The sequence below is a fragment of the Bombus vosnesenskii genome, unplaced genomic scaffold, assembly GCF_011952255.1.
Source record: "Bombus vosnesenskii isolate JDL3184/JDL3185 unplaced genomic scaffold, Bvos_JDL3184-5_v1.1 scf7180000013309, whole genome shotgun sequence".
NCBI lineage: Eukaryota > Metazoa > Arthropoda > Insecta > Hymenoptera > Apidae > Bombus > Bombus vosnesenskii.
In genome coordinates, this window is record NW_022882958.1 from 182,942 (window position 1) to 205,531 (window position 22,590).

General features: G+C 37.6%; 1 protein-coding gene across 2 annotated transcripts in view; it reads left to right on the forward strand.

Annotated features, from left to right (window-relative positions):
* LOC117234852 overlaps nucleotides 1–22,590 on the forward strand; it is a 52,995-nt gene that overhangs the window by 25,975 nt on the left and 4,430 nt on the right. For both annotated transcript variants that reach the window (XM_033496432.1, XM_033496433.1), the window contains 4 exons: nucleotides 9,762–9,869; nucleotides 10,332–10,496; nucleotides 11,967–12,064; nucleotides 19,330–19,489. In XM_033496432.1, coding sequence (XP_033352323.1) covers nucleotides 9,762–9,869; nucleotides 10,332–10,496; nucleotides 11,967–12,064; nucleotides 19,330–19,489 — 531 coding nt within the window. The remainder of the gene's footprint in view (nucleotides 1–9,761; nucleotides 9,870–10,331; nucleotides 10,497–11,966; nucleotides 12,065–19,329; nucleotides 19,490–22,590) is intronic.

Genomic DNA, 22,590 nt, shown 5'->3' on the forward strand with positions numbered 1-22,590 from the left:
TTGTTTTCTCACGAACAAAATGAAGTACGTCGTCGTGTCGCAACAATTTTCATTCTGTTTGCCTTTAACGGTCGTAAAAGTGTCGTTAGCGGGTATCATCGTGTCTGGATAACGTTCCACCGTTGTGAGAAACAGAAAGAGAGGAACTCGGGCTCAGAAAGTTTATTATCTGCAGGAAAATTCTCATTTCCGTAAGGAGATTAAACAACGAAGGAAATAAATTCTGCTAGGCTCCCCTATAATTTCACGTTCGACGAGACAAGGTCGAGCAGAGAATAACTCTTGCCCACCACCCTTATCTTTGGCATACTCGTTTTTCTCTTCTTTCGCACCCGCTGCGACTACGCTACCTGCAAATGACTTTATCGCTTAGCAAGCTGACCGTTTTGCCAATTCTCACGAGTAGCATTCGATCCGCGAAATTTTCTTATTCGCCGGATTTATTCGGAATTTTCGTTCTTTGCCAGAGCTCTGGTTTTTCTTGGTTCATTGTCAATGATAATACGTAGCTTCGCGCGATGGGCATAGGAAGTCGCCACTTAACGTCGTTTGTCCTTTTTCATCTCGGAGAATTCTGATACTCGAAGACCTGATACCGAGGAATAACGTGGCAAGTTATATTCTATTCTAGTTATTATATTTAATACGTTAATTGCTTTTTTTCAGCTTTTGCTTTAATACGTACTTTTTAACGATAATAATATCATTGGTTCCTTGGTTATCAAATGTAATAAATTTGTCGTTCTACTTTTACAAGGTTTGTATCTTTTTTATTCGTAAGGAATTGTTCTTCTTTCCAGCTTTGTCATATAAAAATCGTCATATAAGAATAAGAAAATAAATAAACGAAAATAGCGTATACCGTTGCTTGCGATCTTCGTTTTTAGAGAACGTAGTTGTTTTCTCTAAACAAGGAAGCTTTCAACTTGTAACTTACAATACAGGTGGTTGTACAATCAATCGACAAAGGTATGAATTCGACATTCTCAACGATTCTTATTTATGCACATGCAGCGTTCGTAAATGGATGTCGCAACGTATAACGCTGCATTTGTGGGACAATATCGTGGAACGCGATATTACACCATTCGGTCGCAGGAATGTCAACATTAACGTTAATTTTCCTCTGTTCTTCGATTAAAAATTACATAACTTTAAAACTAAATCGTCTTACTAAAATTTCCATTACACGATAAAAAATGTAGTTAATATAACTGTAAGCGGCAAACTAGATGCACGACAATTAGTTAGTACACGTAAGTAATACGTATGCGATACATGTTTCCACGTTTATCATCAGTTAGATACGTTTAAGAGAGGAGCACTAACGAACAGGAGAGAATACCTGAATATCCTCTTATATATGCTCTTGTTAGGTGGCCTCGGCTATGGTATTGTGTTAATGGTGAAAGTTGCATCGCTATAGTAAATTTTTGTCGCGATAACCGTTACTAGCTCAACGTCCTTTCGTTTTACGCGGATAATCGTTAATTACTGTTGTATTCGTTGGATCTGTTCTCTTCGTAGAATTCGTCGTTTTAAATAACAACAGTTAATTTGAAATTTCGATTGAAATTTCATTAATTTGTACGTAAAAATCATCGCTTGTAGACGGATTAATTTTTTGACAAAAATTGATATGGCAATCGTTTTTTGCAATGGCAAGTGTATTCAATATTGAAATATTCCTATATTTCCATTGAAAAATACTATATTTGTGATTATATTATTTACTACTAACAATGTTACAATTATTATTTACACGGTAAAAATATTACAAATTATAGATGTTGTAATAAAAATACCAGAGAAAGGTGAGCAGCGTGAAAACTTGTTAATGTGAATTATTAGAAAAAATCGGTCTGAAAAAAAGTAACGTATACAAAATTGCTGACAGTGTACTACGAGAAAACAACGAGGAAAGCAAAGTGATCTTGGTAGCCGTTTTCATGGTTCCCCGACGTAGTTGGCGGTCAAAAGCCGTCACACTTGGTGCATCTTTCGAAACGAATGACATTGAAGAAGCAAGGAATCAGTTTTCTGCGCATGGGATCGATTCGTGGATCCCCTGTAGTTACGGTCCGGTAGTCGACACGGCAGACGAATCGTCGTGAGACCGATTTGTGCATTAATCGCGTGTCGTGTTGCGAATCTGCCTTCTCTACGTCCATCCTTTTACAACGTGTAAATTGTTTCCGTGATAGTACACGCGATCACAAAAGATCGATGGCTTGCCCTCAGTGTCTGATTATTAGAGAATCGCTCGTACATATAGGCCTCGTAAAAGTACCACTCAACTGTAATAAGGTCTTTAGTTTCTGTCAAAGTTTATCTATCTCTCGAACAGATACACTTACGTAGGATAAAATAAAGGGTTCAATCGGATCGAATTATGGAATATACGTAAAACAGAAGCTGTAGAATTTCCAAACAGATGCAGAATAAAAATCTAATGAAACAGAATTTAATAGAATCTAATAGAACGAGATGGAATTTACATAGTTATGTCGTTTCTAGGGATCTGCTATTTTTCTGCATTTGAATAGTTTAGTCCGCCTGGCCAGATCGTTGACTCTGTTGTTAAAAGAAACGTTCGGTATACATATATGTTCGAAGACTAAAGTTTGTGCGGGCAAAAATGAAGCTAACGAAAGAAACGTTCTATTCTTGAATTTTCCGAAAATTTCTGAATTTCCTCGTCCACTACTATTTCGCTTCGTCTTTTTTCTCATAGATCGATTATTATTATCATTATCCTTGCTTGAAATTCGATCGTCGAACTTTGCAGATATCCGTACTTTCGGTCTATTTTATACGAATATTGGACGAAGGATAATTCCTCAAAAATATAGATACGCAATATAAATCCAGAAGGATAATTCTTCTGGCTACGTGGTATAACGTCGTGACATTATATGATCCGACTCGAATGTACTCCATTAGCGTGAATATCGTAACAGCAGCACCTCGTTAATTAATTTTGTTCGTTAGACCTGTGCGCGATAAAACGTGTCCGCCGGATGCTTCTGTACGAAATGAGCAGACGCGAGAACGCGACTACATGACTATATATAACTATACTGATCCTAGGAACGAAGGTCAAGCACGTTTGACCTTGCTATTGGATTCATTATTAATACCACCGTTGATGCAGCCACTGCAAATACGCGTTGCGTAATTCACACGCGCATATTGAGTTTATTCCACGCGTCTGCATTACAGTATGTTTGTAGTTACACGTGTAATTTTTCGCTGCTTTTACAGTTGTATAATCTTCTGCGTCGTTTCCGACCATGTAATTTCGACCATGTAATTTCGAATATTATTTCGAATTTGTGTAACGTTACAAGGCATCGAAGGTTAATAAATTCGTTCCATGATCGTGTGATACTTTCGAGCAAATTAATCGAACCGGTTCGTAATAAAATCGACGCTAGTCCGTGTTTGTGCATATCCAGAAAAACGAAAGAATATTTGAATATCTTTGAAAGATCTTTAATTCTTGTTCCGTATATTTCGATCCCTTTGAACAAAATATTCATCATGTTACATAATTTTTCTGAGCGTATCTGTAATTATGTAACAGAGGTATATATATATATATGCAATTAAATCACCAAGATATTAAAAATGAGAAATTTTCCATGATGAGTCTTTTGATTATTAAAAGTTCGATCGTGGTGAGATTTATTTTTAAACGCGTAGAAAGATCTAACATCGTCGCTAATATTTCCTTTTGCATTTTCACAGCTGATATTATATTTCCAATACGGAACCTAGTCAGCGAAGGGGGTTTCGTTTTTCGACGTACCAATTTTCACCGAATCGCAGAGTATACGTTCTATCGAATTCGTCTATCGAAATTGACACGAAAGAGAAAAAGAACAACGAAGGTAGCGCATCGTGCTGTAACGTTCGGCTACGGTCGATAAAGCGCGTTTATGCCAATACATAAATGAACGAGCACTTTATTTGACTCGTGCTGTGACGATAAAAATCGTTAGCAGCTACAACGCTAAAATAAAACGTTGTTTCATGGCGCGAAACCATAAATAGAATACAATGAATTCACGATGCTGGAAATAACAGCTATTGTTACAGTATCGGAGAATCGTATAAATCCTACTACGAAAGCGTATATTTCTCACGTTTTCCAATAATAACCGCGTTTACCAACGAAAGATCGTTAATTAATCGCAAGAAGACGAAGGAGTATTGTAAAACCGAACAACTTGGATTCTACGAGAAAATCGAATAATCCGATAAATCGTACGAAAGGAGTAAATATTCTTCGAGTTTTCTCTACGAGGAAATATTTACGCGCTTTCATCGGCAACCGTTTTTGTATTTTCCAATGATCAATCCAGCGTTCCTCCGGCGAACACCATCGATTAACCGTAAAGAAAGCAAACGATAGTGCAAATTCTGCGAACGAATCGAATAATCCAATAAATTTTATCAGACGTTTCGTATCACGAAAGAAGCATTTCGATATGAAATTGTCATATATATATATATATATAACATAAAAATAACTTTCTAATCGTCAATCGTCAGCGTAAGAGACGGGAAATGAGGAAAAATCAACTTATCGTACTTTTCACCTGTGATCAATTGCAAATACGTATTCTTCGTTATCATATTTACGGCAACGTGGATTCAATGTCGCGCTATTGTATTCTCCCCTCGTTTTAATTTTCACATCCGTGTCTCGTGTACGCGGAACACGATCGTCTAATTGTTCCACGACCTAGAACATTGTTTTCGAAGCCGACATACTTGTTGTTAAAGTTGCCGATTTCACCGCGCCATCGCAAAATTCATACGATCGCTTCTTGCTATGTATCGTGAGACGTTTAGAGTTCGCGCAACGAGTTGGTTAAGTGTATCGCGAAACAGCTCGGCGCGAACCAACGATAATTAAAGTGGAAATTATTACGCGAACCGTGCATGACGTCCATTTCTGGATTAGGTTTCTCTCCTACGGGGCAATTGTTCGACGATTAGAAACGCCTGGCGATCGGAGTCGGCGCGGAAGGTCGTAAAACTGGTCGAAGCGGCGATTAGATTAGCTGGTTAGCGAGCGAACCGGCACCCACGCGGCCCTTTGACTGATTTTCAATGATCACGAGGCGTATAGAACGCTGGTCGCGTTGAAAATAATAATTCACCGTTTCGTTTCGTAACCAGTGTGGGTATATCATAGAAAACAGCTTGATATGGTTATTTCATGGAACCGACGGTTTGCCGGATTCTACGGATAGTAACATTGAAATTGATATTCGATTCTCTTCGTTAGCCGATCACGTTCATCAAATACCGCATTTAATATTAAGAAACGTGGCAAGCTTGTCGATGCAGACATAAAAGAATATTTTATTGAAAAGTTGAAGATATAACAAGTGTGGTTCGCAAAATTTGATGGATTGTTTGAACTGCTGATTATTCAATTTCTGCGTGATATTAATGGGGTTTTATCGATTTTATCTCCTTACAATTAAGCATCTCTCTCTCTCTCTCTCTCTCTCTCTCTGTTCTTTCGAAAGGAGGTAATGAGTTCACAATGTTTGTAGGAGACGTATGATATTAGTTTAACATAATTAATATTTCTCTGTATAATTGGTATTCTTAACCTTTTTTTTAAATATCCAGGTAGGTTAGAAAAACACAAATTTTTATTCCAATATCAAATGCAAAGATGGTTTTGGTATGGAACTGACAACATTTTGCATTTTAACATTACTCTTCTATGAAACTCGGGAAATACGACTTATCGTATTTTTCACCCGTGACCTTCAATCTATTAGCAATTATCTTTTGCACGAACACTGGTCGTTCTCAACCAATGATAATATTCTCGTTTTTGGTACTGAATTTTTGAAATTTTCCATCGAACCGTATGCATCGATGAAACGGTTGAGAATCACTATGCACAATGCGATAGAATACAGAGTGGAAGAATGGCGTTTCCAATGAAATTGATGCAAGTGCGACTCGTTGTATCGAACAGACGGTTTATGAGCAGACTTGAGGGAGAGATAGAGAGAGAGAGAGAGAGAGAGAGAGGGCGGTGCTAATTATGCACAACATTGATTTCAATGGAAACTTTTTAGATTCGATGAAACATGGTCTTTGATTAATATCAGATTATATGATAATTATTTTGAAATTAGGTATGCTTAAAAATGTATGAATAATTTTCGTAATTTACAAAGTGCGATATAATTTATAGATAGTAATGTGTGTCGGATTGTGTCGATAGTCTACATACATTATTTAATGAAATGGGAAACGGCGAGTCCCCCCAGTTGGAAGAACTCGACACCGATGCAACTCTGATCTCTTGAGACTATGTAGAAACTTCTGATCCGTAGAACTGCAATCAACTACTTCCTACACCCTGGGAATCGTTACTATCGTACACGGAACGACGATTTGATTACGGATATGCAAATTTTTACTCACAAGGTAGTGAGACTGGAATGAAAATGTGTCTTATGTGTCGTAAAGATTCTAATATGTATCTATTTTAATTTCAATATTTTATCTACAAGACTGGAGAAAAAAATCGTCGTTTCGAGAAATCTGCAAGAATTAATTGTAAAAGGGATCTAGGATAAAAGTGTTATAATTACTAAAAAAAATTGTACTATATTTAACAGAAACGATATTGACATTTAGAATAGTAAATATTTGATCGGAGATCCTCAGAACCAGTGAGAATTATCTATAACGTAAAGGAAACAACATTTTCTCATCGTTACGTGATTGAGTATAATAATTTTCTACTGCAATTAGACCTTACAGTTCGCTGTTAAATAAATAGAAACTAGTCTATCTACAATCGTAAATGAATCCTTATTGATTGTAGGAATTTTTTAAACAGACTCAAATGACATCAAGGAATTGAATTAAAAAACGAACGTTTCCTTAATTCCTTGGACAAATTGCGCGATAGTCGTTTGAATTTTCAGACTTAAGACATTATACATCTTTGGCGAGAAATTGGCTCGGCGGTTTCCTTAAGTTCATTTGGAAATGACGGGCTTGATAATTAGTGAGAAAACGTAATCCGAACGCTTCTAACTTTCGAGGACTGGCGGCGGTGGTGGTGGTGAAGTGGACGACGAGATCTGGTCTTCGGGAACGCCGCCGAAGCGGAAAAGACGTTAATACGAATTGCAAGGAACGCGTGTTGAACGTTTCTTGCCCCAGTTACTCGATTTTTTCACACGTCGTGTGCGAATACGCGAGCGCGAGTCACAATGCCGTGACAAATTGCATTTTTGTTCGCGCGCCCTGACGAGCTTACGATTTTCGAGAGGAAAGCGAACCAGGCCGCGAGCACACGAACCATTCGGCAATCTAATATGTTAAGCATACGTTTCGAAACATTCGCGTAAACTCGAGAATTAGTTCGCTTCTTTCAAGTTATTGATTCGTATCGGCGTTATTTCGTAACAAAATTCCAAGTTGACAAATCGAATGGGTCGTTCGAAGTTCTCGAATGATCCTTGTTAGGTTCCTCGAGCATCTCGATCAGTTTTCAAGAAAATAGAGAAAGACAAAGATCTTACGTAACGTTTTGCTCGCCTTCTTATCCTTACTTGCCTGAACAGTTACTTTTTTCTTTCTTATTTTTTGTTCATCAAACTACTAATTGGGATTTACTTATCGAATTAATCATTTGGATATTTATTCGATTATTTCGTTCAATTAAACGTAATTTAATTGAATTAACTAATTAATACTTTTGCGTGATTGGTGATCGTAGGGGGAAGAGAAAGTTTCCTGTCATCTTAACGAGATCAATACTGCTACGACTCGAGGATCTTTGACAATTATTAGTGATTGTTTAATAACGAAGATGTCATACGCTTCGGTAAAACACAAGCCAACAAAGTAGAATAGCAAGGGAGAGGTTAACGGTGAGATGCCAAAGGAACTGTGTCTTTCTATAATTTCCGTGTTGCATGTTCGGCACTTTAGACCTTTCTGAGTAAATGTTAATAGAAATCTTATTTTACATTTTTACGTTATTCGTATAAAATCTAATAAAATTAATCTATAAAGATGTACGCGGCAATTTATTCCAAAGGACGCGAATTAAATATTGGTATAACAGCATCTTTTTCTGTTTCTTATATCTTACCATGTTAAACGTCGAAACCATGTTGTACGTGAAACGTTTGCGAAAAGAAAATAGAACGGATAGAAAATAGAACACTACGAGCCAATTTTCGTTTAAAGTTATCAACGCTCCAGATTTACACCTCGATGAAACGCCTCGCTGTCACCTATCATGTTTCTAAATGTAACACCGAATGAGAACGCTAAAACCGTCCGCAAAATATTCACGGGAACATGGCCTAATAAATTATCCATCCATCATTTTCTCGACTCGAACCGCACCCTGTCTTCCGCAATTTTTAATCCGCCACCATTCATCGGTCACGTAGCAAAGCAATAACAGCGAAAACCATATTTCGTCCTGTGAAATATTATACGATACATCCTTCAAAATTCGCCGGTATTAAACGCAATGCCCTCCTATCGATGATCTTGTATCAAGCGTGAAGCAATTACATACTATCGAGTAGAGATTACATAAAAAATTATATAACAATACGCATAAATTAGATTAAAAAGAATTAGATTAAAAAGAATATCACACATACTACAATATTACCTACTATACATACCAAATCTCAAAATTCTTTACATAAATTAGATTTCCTTAAATTATAAATTCTATAAAAATAGGAATTAACCAGGACAAAGTTGACCGGTATAGTTTCTATATGGTTTATATCTGAATCCGCTTTCAAGAAAGGCGATCTCTAAATTTTAAACGTTAGCGCATCACCGCACGTTTTTGCCATTAAATGATAACATCGATTTCCATTCGACGAAGCAGGATAGATTTTCCACTTTTGTTCTAGCAACTTCCGAAAGAATGAAAATGAACATGGCAGAAGAAAAGCAAACGCACGCAGTGTATAGGTCAACTTTATGGGCCGTTTGAACGGCAAAACGAGCAACGCGAAATTGCGGTTTTCAATTGTCCGTGCTCTCCTCGAGATCGTCGTCGAGATCACGTTCTCGCGACTAGGAACGTCGCTCTGCCGCTCGTTATCCGTCTTTTTTTTCCTTCGCGGTCACGAGCTGCTCGAGTAGTTGCGTAATACTGGCGACCAGGAAGGATTTATCGGGTTGAAAATTTGTCGAGCTCGAACGAGTACGATAAAACCGATGACGAGTTGGATTTGTTATCGGTTTCGGAGACCGCGTCGTTTCCTCCCATGTTTTATGGTATCTACGTGCGTTAACTAGCTTGGACGCTGTGTCACTTGGACGCAGAGGGGGACCGTGGTAACGCTTCGGTGACTTTCTGATCAAAGAGAATCTTGGGTCGTTACGTCACAGAAACTGAGCACTCGTGGCTTCAACTTTGCGACAGTCGATCGTTGATGTTGAAACTAAAGTGAAAGAGAAGACGAAGATCGTAGTTGTTCTCTACGTTGTTTAGAATTATATAGTTGTGTTAAAAACTTGTAATATATTCTAAAAATGAGTATTACAATTGATAAATTCCGCGAACATTTGGCAGACGTTTGTAGCAAACGACAAAGTTGCGAGTGTTAAGGAGTCATGGAAAAACTGAGTATTTGAGAGTAGCATATGAAAGAAAAGTGTCTTCGAATAGTCTAATATCATTTTACCGAAGATTATCGAACGTGATTTTACTTTTGACTTTACAGCCGGATCGGCAGCCGAGAAAGGATACTTTGGTCCTTGGAGGCAATGCAAGCTTCTACTGTACGGTAGAGAAAGATGCGGCCAAGGGGTTTCCAGATTCCAACCAGTGTGTAAGTTTATTTTAGGTGTCATTACCTACCTTACCTCCCTGAGTCATTACCTGAGTCAAAATCATTTTTCCAAAAAAAAAAAAAAAAAAAAAAGAGTTATTTACTATAACATATAACATTTTTATTACGTGTAATACAATCAATAGTTGAATGAATGTTATCTGTAACGAAAGAAAGGTATTATAATAAGATTCCTTTAGAAGAGTACATCTGACCATGTTTCCAATGAAATAAGCCAAACGGTTCAACTGCTTATTCCAGTAGTCTGCTAACAAAACATAAAAATCCTGTTGCAAAAAGTCACAGAAGACATTAGCCATAAAATACCTAAATAAGCCAAAGTGTCCAAGACTGCGGAAACTTGGAAGTAATCTTTATCACGGAAATAATCGTTTTATCGAAGCAAATGGATCGTGGAAGATGACGAATCGAAAGTGACATAAAGATTTTCTCTTTTTTCAGTGGCTGTGTGGGTGGCAGGATTAGCCGCTGCGGCCGCCTCTGCTCTTTTGGCGATCCTGGTCGGTCTTGCCGTGCTACAACTGGCGATGGCTTCCTCGGCGAAACGAGTTATTATTTCGTACAGCACTGCTCTGATAGGGAAAGTGGCTCTTGCCACATTGGCCAGTGAGTATTTCTAAGAATATAATCGTTCGAATCAATGCGATAGTATCACCTATTATTTACCATTCAGTGCAATGGTTAGACCGCAGATTTTTATATATAATTTTTGTTTATATAGTTGTATAAACATATAATATATATATAACATATTCAAAGTGCTCGTTATAATATTTAACAAATAAAATGTATCTAGGTTCTATTTTTGAAATTATATTTATAAAAACATGCATTGGCATAGATATCCGCGGTCTAAGGATGTTTCGTATGCGCATATTATACCTTTAATAAACTAGCTTTTATTTGGAAAACTAAGTAAAGACATACGTTTTTACTATTAATAGCTAATAAAAAATTTTCTATAAGGAAAAATTCGATTCTGATAAGGTTAATTACGATCCGCTTGAAATTCCTCTTGATCATTTCTGTCTGGTTAACATTCGCTATCGATAAATATCGGATAATCAGGTTGCAAACGGGAAACTATCTTATGCAAGTTATCTGTAGATAACTCGTTTATAGTTGAGTTCCATTGAATAATTGATAATTGCGAAACTGGTCTTCGAAACGGGATTGTTTGAGTGAAGTAGGCGTGAATATTAATTAAGCGTGAAATATACGATATAATTGAATGGCGAAAAAAGAGAAGCAACAAATGAAATTTGTTATTCGAGAATACTATAAATTGGAACGAAATAGTCGAATATATGGCATTGGGTAAATTTTTCACTTTAATTGCAAACTGATTAGCACACGTGTCTCATACAGGCAGAACTTTACGATGGTCTGAATGGTATCGTGGAAAATATAAATGGAAATGAATTTTAAGATTTATTTAATTATGGAAATGTGCCTCAGTTTCGTTTTCTACTCGCCGCTCTCTTTGTTTAATATGACCTTTTTTATTTTTACCCCCACAATTGCAATTAACGATATATCGATTACGTTTGGCGTCTTTATTTTCCGAGATTGCAACTTTTATTTGTATTTTTTATACATTTTAACGAGGTCGTATTACGCGTAGAGGAATTCGGTGTCTGCGCGATTCTTTAAATTGTTATAATTTGCAAAATTGCGGAACACGTGGAAATTGTAGAGCGTAATTCAGGCGGAGAAGTCCTTTTGCATCAGACAGTGTCGGAGAGTTTTGCAATAGGCTGACCACGGTAGGATTACCAGTCACTTGTCTACTTACTGGCCTACTTACCCTTAGACGAAGAATCGAATATCTGCGGTGGATCTTGTTGCTGTAAAGTGATACGCGTTAAACTCATAGATCGTGCAGTCGACCGCGTTTAATGAATGAATTTTTCCCCTTCGGTCAATGTTGCCTCTTCAAAAAAAAAAAAAAAAAAAAAAAAAAGAAAAAAAAAAGTTATTTGTTTACTGAATTATAAAAATATCTAGATACGTATTATGTAGAGATATATTTTCTGTTTATACGAAAACCGTAGAGTATGAATATTTTTGTTCCAGCTTCCTTGGCAATCGTAGCAGCGAGTCTGTTTGCCCTACAAACCGATGACAGAGCTAGCAGCTTCGTTATCACGAGGGGAGAAGCGTTTTATATGCAGGTAAGCTTGCAAATCCTGTTTCTAAGTCTTTTTTCGTGTGCCTACAACCAGTCCACGTACCAGATTTTGTTGAAAAAATGTATTTTTCAATTTCCTGAAGAAAAATGGTTGAATATTTTAACAAGAGGTATTTGTCAGAGAAGCGTTTAAATTACAAGATAAAGCTCTCGCGTGTATTCGTGTTATTCGAGCTTCGAGCCAGTATTATCTATATAAGAGTTTTAATCGAATGCCTCCAACTCTGCTTTTACTACGTTTATACATATATGCAAATATATAGATTTTAATTCCAGCTTATATTTTTCTATGGAAACAATCTCATTTGTTATCCTCTATTCTTATCTCGTTTCCATTACGCTAAATTACTCTATACAATCAATTCTACCGTAACTATCGACTCCTAGTGGTACACAGAGATGATTAGAATCGAAGAGATACGATGGAAATAAATACATATATGCGTATGACTATCATATAAATATTTTATGGAAGTTTATATTCTTACGAATATTTCGGTTACGATTGTCTATTTTGTATTTTTTCAAATATATCAAAACTAAATTTTCCACTTATTCTTAATAATGAAAAACACAACATCTAAAACCAGCCAGTGTAATAAGAAGTTTGGTCATTCGATTACCTCGATTCACTGACACAGCTGCTTTAATTCTCAGATTCCTTCGTTCCCCTTCGATTAAGTTCCTTCGGCTTTTTCTCCAAAATTTCCTCTCCACTATTCGAATCTCCGTTTCGTTCGTGCTGATGAATCAGCCTGAAACTTTCACCAGCGTAATTTTCCTCGAGACCGATTAACTCGTCCATCGAGCTAGTTTCCTTCAGGATCCTTCTCATTAGCATAGTACACTTAACGAGGGAAACTACCGACCGCTGCTGTGTTCCTCCACGATATTTCGATGGAGCGCGTTGCCTCTTCGTCGAAACCTGTTGCTCCTATCTGAAAGGAAGTGAAACCGTTGCACGTTCACCTGTCGAGCAACCAGGCTCTCGTTATCTCGATAGCGATTTCCTGACGAAGCCACTCGAGCACAGATGTTGCGACTCTGTGGACAGATCAGCCTCGGTCCCGTGGCTTTTCCGAACAAACGCTGCCTTGCACGGTATGGTTACGCGTGACAAAGCTGATCTTAGTTCTTGTAAGTGTTCGCTACGTTATATCGAAGCAGACGTGTGCCGCAGGATATTTTAGTATTTCATATATGACAGGGGAACTAGTTATTGGAATATTGCGATGAAACACGAGTGACAGCTTGGCGTTTAATATTAAGAGAGGGTTCTTGGATTTGTTAAAGTAGTTGTATTTACACAGGGTGGTCTGTAATTGCCAATATAAGTGGATACAGAGTGTGATTCTACGTGACGAAAATAAGGCAAGAACGCGAAGTAACATTTTTTCATATGACGCTTCGTTTCCGAGAAAATCGTGTGTGAAAATTTATCAAGTCTGCTTAAAGTTGGCCAAGCGCAGACTAGGTAAAATAAAATTCTTCCTATTATTTTCAAGAAAATAAAGTTTGAAGAACTTTAGGAACGTTAGGAACCTGTCCGGTACACGCGCACGATACGAAACGTTTTCAATCTATTTTTCTCGAAAAGAAAGCCTTTTATCAAGAATTGTATTTTTTTTTTTTTTACTTATCTACTACGTGTCTTACTTATCTTCGCATGTATGTCGATTATCTCTACTCTTGTTCAGTCTGGAATTAGCAAAAAGCTTAAGCATATTTGACAAATTTTCAAGCTCGATTTTCTCGGAAACGAAACGTTGTACGAAAAAATTCGATTTCACATTTTGCATCGTGTTTTTCCACGTAGAATCAGCCAATTGTACCCAATTGCGCCACCAGTTACGGATTATCTTGAATATTACATACGGAACCTGTTGTACAGAGATTTACCAACTCGTAATATCAGCGAATTGACAATTGACAAAACAGTTACTTTTGCACTACGATATCTTGTCTTTGAGGAAAAATAATAGAAACGTTAGTTGCTTGAAATTTCGAATTTTCCAGAATATAATCCGTTTCTTTGTCGTCGTTTGATCGTAATTTGCAGAATTTGTTTGAAAATTACGTCGTTAATTGATTCGTAGACTCATTAACGATGGTAAACACCGATAGCCTTTTTATTTGTAGATAGAAAACTTCGTGGTTTATCGACGTTAAAACGAAACTGGTACGAATTTGCATGTAGCATAATGACGTCGACTTGTAGAAATATCGCGGTTATTGGAACACCGCAAGAGATAAGGATGATGACGACGATACGCCTCGACTATCCATCGGTGTATCGTAACATCGTACCGATGCGTCGAGTTTCTCTTTGGCTGCAGCCAAGTTATTAGAACAGTAATCAATGGAATGACAAATGTATTTAGGTAGAAAATTCCGACTTCTTTTCACCGTTTTCCACGGTACGCTTGAGTCTCGAAGCGACATTTGAAACGGTCGGCGTATATAATTTTATGAAAGAAAGTTCTAGAGAAACTTACGGTGATTCCTTACTTTCGTCTTTAAATGTACCAGCTACATTATATTTTGAAAAAAAAACCGTGTTAAAAACGTGTTATTTAGAAGATATAATTTTTTATAGAAAAATAAACAGTAGATAAATTGGGTACAAGATAAAAGATAAAAGATAAGAAAGAGGAACGTGCTCTCCTCTCAATAATTTTACAGCTATTTATCAGTGACCTCGTTTTCGAAACGAATCTTTTAAATTCAAAGGACGTCGTTGCAAATATTAAAATTGCCGATCGATCGTTCGTCGCTCGGCGATTACTCTAAAAATCTACATGCAAGAATCGGAAACAGTGTCACTTAACAAGATTACGTAATATCACACTGACGTAATCGTTGTTTCCGACAACGTATCGTAATTAGACACTCATTAACCATTATCATTCTTCTTGGCTCAACTGGAATTATACTTATCGCGATACATTTACTATGTAGCTGTGTGCATTGAATAATTTCCACGTTAAATCCAATTAACACGCGACCGATTTTCTATCTGGTGGATCGAATCGATGCCACAGAAATCGATCGTTCTACCGATAATCGTACGACGTGTTTCAAATAATACGTATCATATTGAAATAAACGTATGTACATACGTAATATGTGTACCGTACGCAGATTCCAAACGAAGTGTGAAACGTATACGCGAGTCGCGCACGATCGAGGAATTAAATACTTAAAGGCCACCTGATCAGAAACAGCTCGCAGGTGTTTCGTTAAGCCCCCCGCAGGGGCTTAGTTAGTATGTGTCAGAGCACCCACGACTGTTGGACACTTTAAAAACAATGAGACGACATTGGCGGACCCTCAGTGAACGTTTTGGCGCGGATCGTTTGCCAGTAACGTGCGTCCTCGTTCCTTCGTTTTACCATACAACTTTTCCACGATCGTGTACTCGGCCTACGAACTTTACCAGTGATTTCTGTTCCCGTTTCTTCCTTGGAATTATTATTATTTTTTTTTTTTTTTTTTTTTAACGACAGACAAATCGCAGTCATGTCTTTTATTGACCGAGCTGTTGTTCGACGCGTGGACTAGCGTTTTCGTCGATCAGTTCTCCGAATGTCGACAAACTTCCAGCGAGTGTTTGGCGTGTTAATCTGTTAATCGAAATTCGATAGACAAGCAGTAGATAATATGGTGATTTTTAGAGATTCTTGTTTTATTTTTCATTATCAACAGGCTATTAACGAACGCTGTGTATCAAGCGTACGTAAAATAATTTTCGAGAAACGAGATCGCGATTCGGAGCAGCCTCATCGCAAAAACGTAAAGCGTTTCGTAAGGATTGTTGTGTTTCATAGCGAAAGTTGTTAAACAGGTTGCCATTCGGTAGCTAGCTACGATGAAACACGAGATCGAGACGCGTTATCTATCGATACTGTTGCACGATTGATCAGTGATACGGCTCGCGATCAGTGATCGGTGGACGTTAACCTTAAGGCGAACATCTTCTTCGATCTACGTTCACCGATTAATTCAAAGACTATATAAAATTTCTAATTACGATGATCTATCGCTTCGAAATCGCTTCGTCGAACCTTTGAAAACTTCTTCTAAAGAAACTTACACAGTTGAATCTATAGAAGAAATTTCTATTATAAAAGAAGTTTTTGATTCTTCGATTAAAAGAAAGTGGAAAGCAGAATGGAGCGAAAGTCGAGAATGAAAAGTTACGAATGTTAAAGGACACGGAACCGTCGTCGTATTCGTGAATATAAAACTGTGCTGTGTGAAACGTACCAAGTTTTTTTATGAAATACACTTTATCCGTGTTACGTGAGGATCGCCACACGGCTGTACTATAGTACTGGATGCAAGATGATGGAAAAGAAGAGACGCAGCCTTCTGAGAGAGGCCAAGGACGAGATCGAGCTGGACAAAATGAACAAACAGAAACAGGGCAAGGTGAAACGAAGCCGCGATTTATAACGATGTAAAGTTAAGCCATGGGGATTTCACATTCGCCGGAAGTGCGTTTCGTATTCTACGATCGTCGAGATTCCATAGTTTAACCTTTTTTTTTTTTTATAGTTTTTTTGTGAGATATAAGAGACGTTTATTTTTTTGTCCGTGACATTGGTAGAAAATGAGATTAAGCTTTTTTGTCGGAGAAATAATCGGTAATAACTGTAGGTTTGTGTCGTTCGTCGAATTAGATAATTTGTGAAAAGGTTGATATTCAGGAATTTAGGAAAAATTGAAAAGTAATTTGCCAATTGTTCTTTTAAAGAATTTGCTTGTTTCAATCGTGAATTTCTCGAAGCATTTCTTTCAGACGTTGGAAATATCAGAGATCCCGCCATAAAAACGTTTTGCGAGGAGGAAAGTAAAACAACAAAGAAAGATAATAGGATAAAAATAATAGTAGTGGAGTCGATCGGATGGAATCGAAGGTTCGAGTTAACATTTTTCACCTCTGTTTCACTGAAAGACACGATCTAATGTTAATCTATAGAAAACCGACTTTATATTACAACCTTTATATTACAATAATAATACCGCGTATACATTTTTGCCTCGAATCGATACGTTCGATCTTTTCCTTTCATCGAATATTCCATACTCGAAATATGATAAAATACATTGACTGTTGAAAACGTTATATACTTTTCAGATAAATATCGAGAGGCTCGGCAGAATTATTTAACGCGTATCGTATCAATGAAAATTGTACTTTTCTTAATAAGAAAAGAATAAATTTAGCATATAAATGTTTTTTAACGCTCGAAGAAGAAATATGAAATTTTATTCTTGACGCCAATAATAACGTGAATTTAACAAAAGAAAATCAGAGTTTGTATGGTAAAGTATTTCTTTCGTTGGTGAATGCAGCTTGAATGTAAAGAGGCAGAGGGTCTACGCTTATTTCATTGAGCGGAGAAAAACTGGCGAGGAAACGAAAATGTTTCCCTTGCGGGGCAAGAAATAATCGTCAGGAAATCCTTTTTTGCAATTTCCAAATTTTATTTCTTTTACGAAACGAGCAATTCTCTTAGACGCTTGAAGAATAATTCTGTCGCGTCGTTCGATAAATAGAATAAAGTAGGATATAAAGTAGAATATAAAGTATACGCCAGCGATTGTATTGAAAAATAAATTCACATTAAGTTCGTGATTCACATTCGAATGTAAAATATTTTATTAAAATAAAGTACAGGTTTCCTAGGATCTCGAGGAAGCACGTACAAAGTCTAAAACCCTGTTGCGAGCATCCCCTAATACCATGGCTTTATTTCACCAGCTTGATCTCCGTAATCTCTTCCTGCGTACAAGATTTAACCGTGCTTCGACATTTTTTCATTCTGGCCTTAATGAACGACAGTGGTACGCGTGGGCTGATAAATAAATCCCAGAGGGAGCAGCGTTTGTTAATCAAATTGTCACCGGACCGTATATTTGGTTTTCCCGTTTCCTCTTTCCTTTTGCTCGGCCGCAGGTCGATACGGCGGAACGATACGTCGAAAGGTACAACGGAAGCTAAAGAAGCAACGGTGAATCGATTATTGCGCCGAAACAGTGGCTTCCCCGCGTCTTTTCTACGTCTTAATTGAATCTCCTGTTTTCTTCCACCTTTCCTATGTTCTTTCCGCGTTCCCACCCTCCTCCGTTCTTTTTCCTGCGTTCAATGATCGAGCGTATTTCGCAACAAGAGACAACAACACGCGCTGAAAACGAGCATTTCGTATAGAACAATATGGACGAACCTTACGGATTCTAGAACAATGGGAACGTATGACGCGTCCAGATGGACGAATTAATGTACCACTGTTGCGATAACTGGACGATATCGATGTAATTGATGAATTAGAAGATTTTAGTAATGGTAAATTTTGACGCGACAACGTCCAAATATTAATTGTACGTCGTGGTGCTGTGGATTGAAAGAAGTTTTTGCTTGCGATTAATGAAATACCTCTTAGTTCTTTTCCTCGGTAATATATATCCTGTCACGATGTCAGCGTTCTGATAATTTTTGTTTACAAAGTAAAACGTTTTCAAAAGTAAAATAGGTAATTTATTTTTCTGAATAATTTATATAAAAATAAACTATGCCAGAGGAAATGTTTTTTAAAGTATTACATGCAATTCAGCCTTGTCTGTTCGTGGTAATCGTTAATTTACTGGTATTCTTCCGACAAAAGGTGGATAATTATGCGGCTTGGAATTGTCCACGATAACGAACTCGCTTCATCGATAATGAGCGTGCATAATCGATGCTCCATCGGACTGCAAACTTTCGGTACGATAATTGCGAGTATTTGCGTTAATCGTTGGACGTCGTATTTATCGTGCTTTTTACGTTCCAACGCTCTTCTGCGGTTTCATCGAAAGATTTATCAAGAATTATCGGGGCACGAGCAACCGTTTATTTATTTATCCGATGAACCGAAGTATCATTTTTTTGGGGAAATAATTTTACGGTGAATCGGCTACGACGGGAAACTTATGCTCGCTTTGTAAATTCTCTCGATCCGTTAATCTATTTATAACCGCGATCTATTTTCCTAAGAGAAAATGAAATTTTGTCTTGGAACGTTTTGTAAAAATCCGCGTGACAATCGTAACCGTGAATTCGAATGATGCAAGATATACTTATCAAATAATAATTTACGATAAAATTATGTTTAAAGTTAAGAAATAATTTATCGAATCGATCGTTCAGATATACATAGTTTGTTTGAAACTTTCATCGACCAAAGGATATGAAACTTATTGTTACAGTTGGCTGCTATCGCTTTGAACTTTGGCGTGCTGGTCACCGCAGTATACGAAGGTATTTATGCTCGACGAGGCGGTGATCCGACGAAGATCAGGGTTGTCGGTGATCCTCGTGCAGCTACCATAAATAATCCTGGCTACCGGGAACATCAACCCACGAATGGTAAGTTCGCTAGACACGTGATCCCTGTTTAATTACTAAACTACTCTGCTTAATTAATTTTTTTTCCCCCGATCCGGTCTAAATCTAAAATTGTAATAATCAACCGTACAATAGCGGAAAAACTATCGACGTTAACCACGAGCCTATTTATAGAAAAATAATGGTATCGGAACTCGTTTAATAAAGAATATTCTTTCTTCTGCGTTCGTTCGCATTCGAAGGTCACGTTTCTAAAACCTCTGTCACGATCGTATCGTCGCGAGGAAGACTTGGTGAGGAGCAATAATACTTCGTAAGAAAGGACCAAGTATTACAAAATGTATGGAGCGCGTGTATGGCATGACAAAATGAAGTCGATCGAAATTTAGTAAGAAGTTGAGTAATTTGCTTATTCGTGTCGAAGGGAATCGGCAGATGCGGTAAGTAATGCGAGCAATTTGACACGATTTCAAAATTCTTGGAAGCTCGTGGACATTGCATTGTAGAATCGGAAATTTTCGTAAGACTCGTAAGTCATCGACATTTTTTAACATCGACTCGTATCGAAACTTTCGATACGAGTATAGAAGCTTATACGAGTATACGAATATAGAAGCTTCGATATTCAATTCTGGAATTAAATAATGTTGAAATATTAAATTTCACGGTATCGAATGATAGATTACTATTCGTTTCGGTTTATGGTTAACTAATTGAATTCAAATTCAACCTCTATACGATATCGCGAAGAGCGTCGGTAATTCAGTTATACGACGCCCCAGGGATATGATGCTACGATACTGAATACATTTGTTGCCTGTAGTTTTGCGTCTCCTTGTTCGTCTCCTTAATTTCTGTTGCGCGCTTCGTTTAAATTTCGCATCACGAAATTAGAATTCCTATCGCGTATGAAAAAGAAATCTGTTTGAGGTAGCGCGGCAAGCGACATTCGTCCATTTAATACTTTTATATCGCATTCGATAAACGTTTGTCATAAGTTTTTTCCCACCTGCGATATTACTCGATTTTCTACGGAACAAAGAGAAAGCTCCTGGCTGTCAGCTCGAAGGTAAAGCTTTTCCCTCGTCGGAATATTATTAATGCGGTTAACGAGGCAACGTATCCATTTAGTTCCTAATAGCTTCGCTTCGGTGCACAATTTCGAACGGGTTACGCTCAAGGTTACGCGTCAGCCAAACGAAACAGTACATTTTTTACCTGATTTCCACGAATATTTCGGTCAAATTTAGGAATTAACGTATCACTCGTAAATTGCAATTTGGAACCACCTATTACATTTCCTATTTCATAAAAATAAAAATAAATACTCGGGAATGTTTTCATTGTAGAAAGGGTTTTACAAAATGAGCAAAAGCTTGTGAAATTTGCAAGCAAATGAACCGATGTTTCAGTTCCCTTTTTAAACGTTCCTAAAGAGGGTTTCTCGAGCAAGACAAACTTTAAACATCTTCGTGCGATGCTTGATCCGCTTGAATCGAGCGAAGACGTTCTTCAGGTTGCTCGCTTGTGACAGAACGTTGCTGCGTGGCTGAAAGTCGAAGGGCCTTCGCCTAACAGCTGATGGAAACTCGATATGCCCGAGAAACGTGTTCGGATGTGAAACGCGGTGAAACGTGACGGGCCGAAGTCAAGGCGAAGGGAGCAAATAGAGAGATCGTACGCCAGGGATCGGAGAAGTAAACAACAACGGGGGAGAACTTGCAAACTTGGAAAACTTGCAAAGAAAAGGGACGCAACGAGCAAAGTTGCGGAGAGAAAGAACTAAACTGTAACACGAAACACGGTGTCACAGTAGGAAGGAAGCAAGCGCGAGCGATAGAAGGAAAACTAACTGCTAAAGAAACGAATAAACAGACACGAGGAGAAATCGAACAAAACGAAGAAATATTTGCTCGTATCTCGAGTAAAAAGATAGTGATTAAAATTTAAGGGGAGGGGGGAATAAATTAAACGGATGCCACTGCAATTTGTGAATTTTGTATACATCTCGAGCTGCCTCCCGTTTCGACCACCAAAATGATTTCTAACGTTTCACAAAATTCCCCTCGCATGAAATTTCCATATTCGCTCTCGACTTGGGAACTTTTTATCGATAGAAAAATGCGATGGAATCGGAAATAATACGATAAGGTTAAAGTACATAAATGAGAAATTACAGTTACCTCTTTGTGCGTGTGCGACGTTAAAGCGCTTAGAAAGATAAAAAAAAGAGAAAAAAGAGAAAGAAAAGATATGGAAGGCCACAGAAGAAAGGATGAGCACGGAGTCGAGTGGAAAGAGGCGATGTAAAAATTTTTTCCCGAATAACTTCGCGTTTGGATGACACATAGAGTGGAAATTCAGCCGAGTGCTCATCGCGCTCGATCGTGCCTCGTGGTGAATTAAAACGTCTCGATGAATTTCCACGTAGCAAGAGTGCAGGTGCGCTTAAATATTGCTTCCGCGTACGTGGGTGCATGCGTGAAACGTGACACGAGTGTTCATCGAATTGCAACGTGCGCGATTTTTCATAGATTTCGATTTGTGCTTTTTCGCGAAAAACTGTCGTTTTTTTTTTCTTTTTGTTCTTGCGAATTTTCGATCGATCGAAGATTACGAAGCTCGTCGATTATAGTTGGTTACTCGTAGCATAGCGGACTATATAAGAAGCGTTTTACGAAGAGTATTATTTATAGGGGTCTATTATTCGTCTGGTGTTTAAAAGATGATAGCCAAGATTCTACCTACCTGTAATGAGAAATTCCAGAACTAGCGGTTGTTATACGCTGTTCCGGCTGCTTTATGCAATTATTTTGTTCTGTAGCTGGAAATTATGTCTTATGAATGATATTAAACGTTCTTACGTTCTTATTAACTACGATTTCCTCGCAAAGTGATTCAAAGAAGCCCTGTAATTGCAAGAGTTTTCGCGACTATAAATTTTCTAATTATTACCGAATACCGAATAGAGAGACTATCTGTTTCAGTCCACGATCGTGCAATCGTTACGATATCGTTTAAACGATTAAATTTGTTTATAAATGTAAACAGGTTGTCCGAAAAGTGTCTTTCTTTCGCAAACGTGTTTTTTACAACAGTGCACCATTGTACAAACGCGAAAC